Source organism: Lucilia sericata, unplaced genomic scaffold, assembly GCF_015586225.1.
Source record: "Lucilia sericata isolate MDLA Ls3-8-SP2 unplaced genomic scaffold, ASM1558622v1 Contig000632F_arrow, whole genome shotgun sequence".
Classification (NCBI taxonomy): domain Eukaryota; kingdom Metazoa; phylum Arthropoda; class Insecta; order Diptera; family Calliphoridae; genus Lucilia; species Lucilia sericata.
This window is the reverse complement of record NW_023994638.1, coordinates 64,904-76,137: the sequence shown is the minus strand read 5'-3', so window position 1 is coordinate 76,137 and position 11,234 is coordinate 64,904. Positions and strand designations below refer to the sequence as shown.

Here is an 11,234-nt window from a genome sequence, read left to right as displayed (position 1 = left end):
CATATAGTCATGATTATAAACTGATCTATAGTTTTGGACTCAGACCTTGACTATATTGTTTACAATAGTCTTGACTGAAGTGTAAACTATTGACTTGATTACAATGTTTACTGTTTATCGAAGCTCTCACAGTGAATTCTCTGCTGAACTTTATATATATTTCTGAACCTTACAATCAAAACTCTGTTTTAATCAGGACAAGTTTATGTATTGTCAAACTCGAAGACGAATCTAAAAAATTTTTAGAAATTTTGGACGTATTTATTATATATTTTTTTATAAATATTTTGACAACTTAGGATTGTAATAGAGTTTTGTTTTATATATAGTTTAACAACTTTGTGATATACACATTTTGATGAACACAATTTAAGTGGCTGTGATCAGAATGAATCAATTCGCCTTAGTAAAGTCATTTCAACATGTGATTTGTCTCTCACAACATAACTCCATATAAGAATAATATATCGAATTCGCCTCAGTTTTTGGAATTCATCAATAACTTTCTCTTTTACAGATTCGCCTTGATTTACAATTTATCTCTTTTTTTATTATCTGTCTTTATATTCATAATTGTTGTCTCCTTTAGTAATGAGCTTTATGCATTTTATTTAGTGTCAAAATTGTACCTAAAAAGTACTAAAAATTTTGTACTTTTTAAAATAACAGCTAAACGGAAAAGTTTAGATCGGGGCCTAATTACCTTAACGTTGTCGAGTTAATTTGATCGAATTTTCATTATTTAATTAATTTTTCATAATTTCGACATAGCTTTAGTAAATGTTAATAAAACACTTTTCTTTTTAGATATTATCTGAAAAGTACAATAACACTATTTATAATATCTCAATTTTGTTTTTCTGTTTAAGATCATATGATCATACCTTTTTTCAAACAGCTTTTGTCACTTGTTTTTTATACCCTACACCACTGTAGTGGTGTAGGGTTTGTGGTGGCGTTTGTGCTGATGTTTGTAACACCCAAAAATATTGGTCCTACACCCACCTTAAAGTATACGAATTGATCACTTTCTGAGTCGTTTTAGCAATGCCCGTCTGTCTATCAGTCCGTCCGTCTGTTAAATGTTCTTGTATCACTCCAAAAATCGGTTTAGTTTTAAATTGCTGAATTTCGTAATGACCGGGCCTAATTTGACCCTATCTCCCATACTAAGTCCCATTCAGAAAATGTCTTGATTGTCAAAATTCACTTATAAACACTAATATCACAATGATATTCTGCATAAATAACTGATGTAAGCGTAAATCCCTCTACCAAAATTTATAAGGATAGGACCATATTAACCCCCTGCCCCCATATAACCCCTCTTTTAGAAAATCCATGTTTTGTCAACAAATTGTTAAAATATTTCTGAATTAAGGTAAAAATTAAATGAAATACTTTATTATTAAAAAAAGTAATCAAAAATGTTTAACATAATCACTGGTGTAGTGTATCATATGGTCGGCCATGGCCGCCTATAAATTCTTACTTGTTTGGTTTTGCTTTGAATTTTCTTTTACTCTTTGCGATCTTCCAGTTATCACAATATTTTTCTGTATATTTTTTATTCATTTTCGTTCTATTTACTGTTCTCTTGCTTTATTGTTACACATTCTCTTTACACTTCATTTACTTTATAGTTCCTTCTTCAAACGAAAAAAACTCTTCTATTTAACATTTAGATAAACAAAATTTTATTCGTCTTAATTATCACCAGAAAAAATAATAAACAACTTTACAAAACATAATTTACAATATTTAACACAGGGTACGCACTTCAGGAAATATTAAATACTTTTCACAAATGTTCCTTTCTGCAATATTATTACCACCAACCACTGCCACCTCCATAGCCACCATAACCACCATAGTTCCAGCCACCACCATGACCACCGCCTAAGCGAATGACTTTAACAACTTTGACTCCACCACCATAACCACCACCATATCCTCCGCCATAACCTCCTCCATAGCCACCGTGATAGCCGCCGCCATAACCACTACTATAGCCACCACCATAGCCTCCACCATAACCACCGCTAGACCATCCTGATTTAATAAATCCTGCCGAGGCAACAGCAATTAAAGCAAACAAAATGATAAAAACTTTCATGGTTTCAAGCCGGAATCAATTTCTCAAGCACTAATTTAAAATCCGAATTTTTCGAATGCAAATCGAATGTTGTCGTTGAAAGACTGTAATTGAAATGCACTTATCTTGTGGTATTTATATGAGACCAAAAAGTAATTTTTATGTCATAGGGGCTTAAACTTAAAATGACATATGGAGACAGACATCAGAACAGTTTCAACACAAAAACCCGAAAAAATATATATGCATATAATGTTAAAAAAAAAGTAATTGTATGTATGCTGCAGTTTATTAAATTTGTTGTTATTCTTGCTATTTCAAAGGAGAGATAGGAAGAAGATTTTTTGTGTATGTAACCAAACCCATATAAAAACCAGAACATCTACTTTATATAAATTTAATAGGTTTACTATATAATTCTTATTGAAACAACTCTTTACCCACAACTGACCAGGGTCAACCACTTAAAGTTGCTTTATTTTATATACAAAAAATGTATATATGTTTCTATATAACCAAACACACTTTTAAGTAAAAGATCTTAAAATCTTTTATTTACTTGACACTTGGCTGGACATGATGTGTTGGTATTTCCTACAATTGCTTCAATCATATTTACATTAGCCAAATAATTGTACGCAATAAGTATACATACTACATATGTATACAATAACTATTTGGCAAACCTCCCTGTTTAGAGATTATCGAGCATCTTGTTATTTCAGTTTTAATTTTGTTTTACTCAACAGCAGAAGTATAACTCTTTCAAGCAGATTTTTTACCAGTTACAATATAAGCCCCTTAGTTTTAAAATAAACTTGTTTAAACTGCACTACCTGAGGTAAGGAAGAATACTTAGTTTTAATAAAATAGTGTTAATTAAACTTTTTAAAGCTTAAAGGACTTGAATCATTTGTCACAAACTGAAACCAAGCACAAAGCTTATGTTCAGTTGTTTGATAAGGAACGTTTATAGACTATTATTTGGAACCACAGTACATACTTGTTTCTGTTAGAGCTGCTTGAATCCGAAAACCTAAAAATTTGTCTGAATAAAATAAACTTTTTCTATATTATAGAAAAAGTTGTTTGAAGGAAAGTATATTTTTCTGTAGAAAAAGAAAAGCTTCTATTCAAGCAACTTTTCACACATAAAACGTAGCTTTCATTGAAGTAACTTTTCTATAAAAAAAACTAGCTTTCATTTAAGAATCTTTTGTACAGAAAAATAAGATATTATTCAAAGAGCTTTTCTAAAAACAACGAAGCTTTCATTCAAGCAACTTTTCTACAAAAAACAGCTTTCCTTCAAGCAACTTTCCTAAAAAAACTGTCTTTCATGTAAAAAACTTTTGTATAGAATAATTTGCTTTTATTCACGGAACTTCTTTATATATAAAGTAGCTTTCATTCAAGCAACGTATCAGTACAAAAAGTAGCTTTCATTTAAAAAACTATACCTTTTATTCAAGAAGAAGTTTCTATACGCAAAGTAGCTTTAACTCCAACAAGATTTCTGTAAAAAAAGTAGCTTTTATTGAAGCAACTTTTCTTTAAAAAAAGTAGCTTTCTTTCAAGCATCTTTTGTATAGAAAAAAGTAGCTTTCATTCAAGCATACTCTCTATAGAAAAAGTAGTTTGCATTCAAGTTACTTTTCTATTGAAAAAGCAGCTCTAATTCAGCTTTCATTCAATGAACTTTTTTAGAGACAAAGTAGTTGCTTTTTTAAGCAAATTTTCTATAGAAAAAGCGCATTTTATTTGAACAACTTTTCTGTTGAAAAGTAGTTTTCATTTTTACACATTTTACATAGCTTTCAAATCAAGCTTTTATTTAAGCAAATTTTCTATAAGAAAAAAGTTTTTATTTAGTCAACTTTTCTATAGAAAGAGTAACTATCATTCAAGAAACTTTTGTATAGAGAAAGTAGCTTTCATTCAAGCATCTTGTGTATAGAAAAAGTAGTTTTCTTTCAAGTAACTTTTCTATGGAAAATGTAGTTTTAATTCATGCAACTTTCCATAGAAAAAGGAGCTTTTATTCAAGCAACTTTTTTACAAAAAAAGTATCTTTTATTCGATCAGCTTTTACATAGACAAAGCAGCTTTTATTGAAGCAAATTTTATACAAAAAAGTAGCTTTCATTGAAGCTTTTATTTATTCAACTTTTCTATAAAAAAAATAAGCCTTTAATCCAATAAACTTTTCTTTCAAAAACATTTCTGCAGAAATCGCCGCTTATTTAAGCAATTTTCTTTAATAAAGAAAGTTTTCATTCAAACAACTTTTCTATTTTTAAACAAGCTTTCATTCAAGCAATTCTTCTAGAGAAAAATTTGAAACAACTTTTCTGCAGAAAAATTAGATTTCATTCAATCTACTTTTTTCTTAAAAAAGGAGCTTTTATTAAAGCAACTTTCCTTTAGAAAAGTTTAGCTCTCATTAAAGCAACTGTTCTATCGAAAAAGTAGCTTTCATTCAAGCTTTTATACAAACAAGTTTTCAAAAGAAAAAGTAGCTTGGAAACTTTTCTAAGCAAAAGCAGCTTTTACGTAACTTTTTGTATAGAAAAAGAAGCTTTCAAGAGAAGTATTCAAATGGCTTTACGGGTTTTCATTCAAGCTTTTACACAAACAAGTTTTCAAAAGGAAAAGTAGCTTGGACATTTTTTATACAAAAGTAGTTTTCACGAAACTTTTTGTATAGAAAAAGAAGTTTTCAAAAGAAGTATTCAAACGTTTTTTCGGGTTTTATTCAGGCAACATTCCTATAGAAACACAAGCATTCTTTTAAAGTAATATGTGTTGAAAAGTTTACATTTTTGTATGGATTAGATTCAGACACTTTAAGGGTGTAAGAGTAAAACGTAGCAATTAAAAATTTGCTTCAAAAGTAAAAAAATTCTCATTACAATTCGTCATGGCCGCTTCAAAACTCCAGCGCAAACTTAAAATGCAACAAATGTAATGCAATTTTTTTTTGTAAATGACACTTTGTTTAGCTGCATGGAATTTATTTTATGGGTAATTTTCAACTCATTCATGTCGGTCTGAATGTCTCTTCTTGTTTAGTCATCAACAGGTTAAACTGATGGTTTAACATTTACACACAATAGTGGCAAAATGAAAAAAAAAAACTAACTTGCAAAAGCTTCATACATCCAATAAAAAAAGACACACTCTTGCAACAGAAACAACAATTGTTTCCGCTATTTAAGTCAGACTTTATATTTAAGTTCTTAAATCTTCTTCAAGCAGAAAATAAAAAAAAAAAAATGTTTCACTATAGGTATTGTGTTGAGACTAGTGGAAACATTAAAAATTTTGAGGGTCATTTATAAATTGTCTGTCTGTCTGTCTTCTTTAACATGAACTGCTAGCCAAAATGTAATAAAGTTCTTAGAGCCCACATTGCACAAAAACTTATTTCAATACTTGTATATATTTCTTAATGTAATAATTAAATTTTATAGTTTAATTTTTATAGTTTTATACCCTACACTACTCATTTACAAGTTATGAAAATTACACTAAAATAAATACCCTCAGAAATAAAAGATAATTAAATTTTAATAACTTTTAATAATAGTTTTTTAAGAAAAACTACAAAACATAATGTTATTACTTAACATAACTGGTATTAAAAAATGCACACATAAAATCTAATAACAATTATTAAATGTTAATAAAATGTTAGAAAAAAATTAACAAAGTTAAACACAAAAGATAACATTTTCTTAAGAAATAATCTCAAAAGTTAACTAATTCTTCTTCTCCTCACAGTTGCCACATTCAGCGAAACTCAATGAACGGTGTTTGTTGCCATTCGTGCCATATGGGGATTCACCATTAACCTCCAAAAAATAGTTACCCTTAACATCATAGGGCACTGCATAACCCATGGGCACCTCCTTACTAGGGCATTTACCCTCGCGCAAGCGTGTTAAAGAGCTGCAGCGAGCTCCTATGAAATTAAATTCATTGCCAGGATATACAGTCTCAGCAAAATATTCCCAGGCTCGGGCATGAGCACATACGACACTAAGACAACCGGTGGGTAAAGGATCCAAACCACCAGGATAGAAATCTATATCACCCATAGGATCACGTTTACCCAAGACACCAGGATTACTGTGTATAACATCGATAAAATCAGCATCACCTCTCAATAGACCCGATAGCGTTTCACCCTCATTAAAACAGGGTTTGGCAGGATCCAAACCGGTTATACGGGGTATAGACAGGCCAGTCATGAGTTGGAAATTACGACCAGCAGAACCCATAATATGAGCACCCAAACTGTGACCTATTAAATGTATATTTTGCACAGGAACAATTTTAATTAATTGCTTAAGACCCTCTGCTATATTCATGCCCAAATCTTCGGTATTAAAGGCAGACCAAGTGTACAAAGTATCCACAAAACTAGCAGCATCAACGGCCTAAAATAAGAAACTTTCTAAGTAACTAAACCGATTGCGTAGAGTATCTTTTTACTTACCACAAAATTAACATCTCCTCTACAATTATAGGCCTTGGCGAATACATCAATTGTATCGGTATCATTAACGGTGGTGGTCCATCCTGTTGCTAAGATTACAACCTTTTTATTTGGATTAAAATGTGGACTTGTCCACATATCATTGGCTCTCAATAACGGAAAACTGTATCTATCACAGGCCGTTCTTAGTTGAAATTGCATTTTATTGATGTCGGGTGTAAATTTGGGAGTTATGGTCTGTGACGCGAGAGCGGAAGAGCCTAAAAGAATGGTTTCATTTATGAGATTATTAGCCAGATGGGAATTTTAAACTGAAGATATGGTTGAATCCTCTTATCTGTTTTAAGACTTTTACTATAGAAAAATTGCTGGAATTACAGCTATTTTTTCTGTAGAAAAATTGCTGGAATTACAGCTACTTTTTCTATCTATAAATTGCTGGAATTACAGCTACTTTTTCTATAGAAAAATTGCTGGAATTACAGCTATTTTTTCTATAGAAAAATTGCTGGAATTACAGCTATTTTTTCTATAGAAAAATTGCTGGAATTACAGCTATTTTTTCTATAGAAAAATTGCTGGAATTACAGCTATTTTTTCTATAGAAAAATTGCTGGAATTACAGCTATTTTTTCTATAGAAAAATTGCTGGAATTACAGCTACTTTTTCTATAGAACAATTTCTGGAATTACAGCTACTTTTTCTATAGAAAAATTGCTGGAATACAGCTACTTTTTCTATAGAAAAGTTTGCTGGAATTACAGCTACTTTTTCTATAGAAAAGTTTGCTGGAATTACGGCTACTTTTTATATAGAAAAATTGCTAGCTATAATTTCAGCTACTTTTTCTATAGAAAAATTGCTGGAATTACAGCTACTTTTTCTATAGAAAAATTGCTGGAATTACAGCTACTTTTCTATAGAAAAATTGCTGGAATTACAGCTACTTTTTCTATAGAAAAATTGCTGGAATTACAGCTACTTTTTCTATAGAAAAATTGCTGGAATTACAGCTACTTTTTCTATAGAAAAATTGCTGGAATTACAGCTACTTTTTCTATAGAAAAATTGCTGGAATTACAGCTACTTTTTCAATAGAAAAATTGCTGCAATTACAGCTACTTTTTCTATAGAAAAGTTTGCTGCAATTACAGCTACTTTTTCTATAGAAAAGTTTGCTGCAATTACAGCTACTTTTTCTATAGAAAAGTTTGCTGCAATTACAGCTACTTTTTCTATAGAAAAATTGCTGGAATTACAGCTACTTTTTCTATAGAAAAATTGCCGGAATTACAGCTACTTTTTCTATAGAAAAATAGCTGAAATTACAGCTAAAAAAAAATTGCTGGAATTACAGCTACTTTTTCTATAGAAAAATTACACGATGTAAAATACCAATATTATTAAAATTTTTCCAGGGATTCGAGATTGCGAAAACTGAATACAAATCTGTTTATCACTTAACATTCATCAAAGTTTAGTTTGATTACAAATTAAATTTATATTTTTATTAAATTTTTAATTTATCTTTATTTGTTTTTTTTTGTAAAATAATTTCACTTAAATTTCATTTTCACAAATAACCACTTACATATCTTATTTACTGAAGACGACACAAACTCAAACGGATAGCCGGCTATAACTTGTTTACTGGTCTCGAAAAGACCTTTTGGTGTAGGCAATTTATTGGCCACATCTTTCGCAACGCCCGATGTTACATCTACCGTTGATTTGAAAACATTTTTGAAACCAAAATCAGCACAATTTATAACACTTAAGGAGCATATCAAAATGAAAACTTTTAATATAGAACGTTTCGATTTCATGTTGATAATGATGCTTATAATTAAATAGTTTCAATTGTAAACAAAATTCACAATAGATCTCGTTTTTTTTTTTTTTTTTTTTTTTTTTTGTGTGTTAAACTGACCGACTACCTTGAGTTTTGATCTAAAACTGAAATATAAAATTTTTTAAAATAAATATTTTATACAGGCGACTTAAAACATCACGTCTGTCTGTTTATCAGTCATATATGGGAATCGAATAAAAATTATTACAATACATGCGAATACGAGTAGTACTCAGTTGTCATACTAAAAAATATATAAAGTACATACATATAAGACTTTTATTTAAATTTAAGATTATGGGAAAGAAGCCTAACTATATACACAAATAATACTTCATTTACACATTTTGGCATATTGATATTAAAAAAAATTCAAAAAAATATTTTTCAATATTATTAAAGTTTTTAAAAATTATTAGTAATTAATAGGCGCTATTAAGCTCCTCACCAACTTATTTTATTTCGGCATACATATAAAGAAAATCTTCAACAAAGTCATTCTATACAAAGCCCTTTTTATTTACTTGTCCATTACAATACAATTACAAATTATATCATAACCTAATTTACCGAGGGAGTGACTGTACTCCCGTTGCAGTACAGCAGACCAAAGTATATAGTAAGAATCAAACCCACAACCCCCAGACTGACAGGCTTGCAAAATCTTAAATCTGTTTCTAGTTAGTTAGTTAGTAAGTAAGTTAGTTAGTTAGTTAGTTAGTTAGTTAGTTAGTTAGTTAGTTAGTTAGTTAGTTAGTTAGTTAGTTAGTTAGTTAGTTAGTTAGTGTAGTTAGTTAGTTAGTTAGTTAGTTAGTTAGTTAGTTAGTTAGTTAGTTAGTTAGTTAGTTAGTTAGTTAGTTAGTTAGTTAGTTAGTTAGTTAGTTAGTTAGTTAGTTAGTTAGTTAGTAGTTAGTTAGTTAGTTAGTTAGTTAGTTAGTTAGTTAGTTAGTTAGTTAGTTAGTTAGTAGTTAGTTAGTTAGTTAGTTAGTTAGTTAGTTAGTTAGTTAGTTAGTTAGTTAGTTAGTTAGTTAGTAGTTAGTTAGTTAGTTAGTTAGTTAGTTAGTTAGTTAGTTAGTTAGTTAGTTAGTTAGTTAGTTGTTAGTTAGTTAGTAGTTAGTTAGTTAGTTAGTTAGTAGTTAGTTAGTTATTAGTTAGTTAGTTAGTTAGTTAGTTAGTTAGTTAGTTAGTTAGTTAGTAGTAGTTAGTTAGTAGTTAGTTAGTTAGTTAGTTAGTTAGTTAGTTAGTTAGTAGTAGTTAGTTAGTTAGTTAGTAGTTAGTTAGTTAGTTAGTTAGTTAGTTAGTTAGTTAGTAGTTAGTTAGTTAGTTAGTTACGTTAGTTAGTTAGTTAGGTTCGTTAGTTAGTTAGTTAGTTCGTTAGTTAGTTAGTTAGTTAGTTAGTTCTAGTTAGTTAGTTAGTTAGTTAGTTTAGTTAGTTAGTTAGTTAGTAGTTAGGTTAGTTAGTCGTTAGTTAGTTAGTTAGTTAGTTAGCTTAGTAGTTAGTTTAGTTAGTTAGTTAGTTACGTTAGTTTAGTTCGTTAGTTAGTTAGTTAGTTAGTTTAGTTAGTTCGTTAGTTAGATTAGTTAGTTAGTAGTTAGTTAGTTAGTTAGTTAGTTAGTTAGGTTAGTTAGTTAGTTAGTTAGTTAGTTAGTTAGTTAGTTAGTTAGTTAGTTAGTAGTTCGTTAGTTAGTTAGTTAGTAGTTAGTTAGTTAGTTAGTTAGTTAGTTAGTTAGTTAGTTAGTTAGTTAGTTAGTTAGTTAGTTAGTTAGTTAGTTAGTTAGTTAGTTAGTTAGTTAGTTAGTTAGTTAGTTAGTTAGTTAGTTAGTTAGTTAGTTAGTTAGTTAGTAGTTAGTTAGTTAGTTAGTTAGTTAGTTAGTTAGTAAGGAGGATTTGCGTTGCGTTCTTTTCCAGAGTGAGAAACCAATCCACGATCTTCAATCGAGAATGGTAAGTATGGTAAAATTTCAAAAATGTCACTTAGGTTTTTCTGGCGTACATTGCTTTGTAAATATATAGTTATGCCTCCCAACACTTTCGACGTTTAATGAATTTCTAATAGGAAGTATACGATTCTCAACTTTTTTTTTTATTTTTGTCAGCTATAATATTTATTATTGTGTTTTAATGCTACTGGCGGCAAATTGACTCACATTTAATAAAAATATAAATTTATTTAATACAATTGATATTAGCAGACTGTGAAAAGCCCTATAAAATTGTTATAACTCCAAATAAAAAAATACTTTGTTCTTTTGACTCAAAATTGGACGATTATAACATTCAATTTAAAGTTCGAATTTGTTTTCTAAAGTCCAAAATTTGTGTTCATTAATCAGGCATAGGCAGAGAGAGAAAATTAACACTGTATATTCTTACCTGCGTATGACAGTTTGAGAACAAGAGACTTCTTGCCTAACACTGATTTTAATCAATTAAAGGTTCTTTTGACACAAACATTTTAAATTTAAAAAAAAAAATTAATTTTTTCGTGTAGAGTACCTAATAATTTAATAAATTTATGAATATAAATTAATCTATTTATTCAAATACATGTGTACAAACAACTATTGTTTATTAAAGAATTAGTTAGAAAAACAAAACAGATTATAACTCTTTATTATAAAATATTAATCTTTAAATGTCTTTAGTGACTTTATATAAAAAAAAAATATTTGGTTTTAATCGGTTGATAAGAATTTTAGTTGGGGAAGACCATTTTAATGCGAAATTTGTTTGTTCACTTTTTGTTTAGGATTAATACACAAAATTGTTTGGAATAATAAATTT

The 11,234-nt window shown here is 29.2% G+C and overlaps 2 protein-coding genes across 2 annotated transcripts; both read right to left on the bottom strand.

The window, feature by feature from the left end:
- Positions 1–1,627: 1,627 nt before the first annotated feature.
- LOC119606891 (keratin-associated protein 19-2-like) lies at positions 1,628–2,263 on the bottom strand. Its single transcript, XM_037960546.1, has one exon. The coding sequence runs from the start codon at positions 2,114–2,116 to the stop codon at positions 1,829–1,831; it is 288 nt and encodes a 95-aa protein (XP_037816474.1). The 5' UTR covers positions 2,117–2,263; the 3' UTR covers positions 1,628–1,828.
- A 3,394-nt stretch (positions 2,264–5,657) lies between these two features.
- Positions 5,658–8,550, bottom strand: LOC119606876 (vitellogenin-3-like). The gene is made up of 3 exons (XM_037960528.1): positions 8,189–8,550; positions 6,597–6,856; positions 5,658–6,537 (listed from the first exon to the last, which is right to left on the bottom strand). The coding sequence occupies exons 1-3, from the start codon at positions 8,421–8,423 to the stop codon at positions 5,857–5,859; spliced, it is 1,176 nt and encodes a 391-aa protein (XP_037816456.1). The 5' UTR covers positions 8,424–8,550; the 3' UTR covers positions 5,658–5,856.
- Between the last annotated feature and the right edge of the window lie 2,684 nt (positions 8,551–11,234).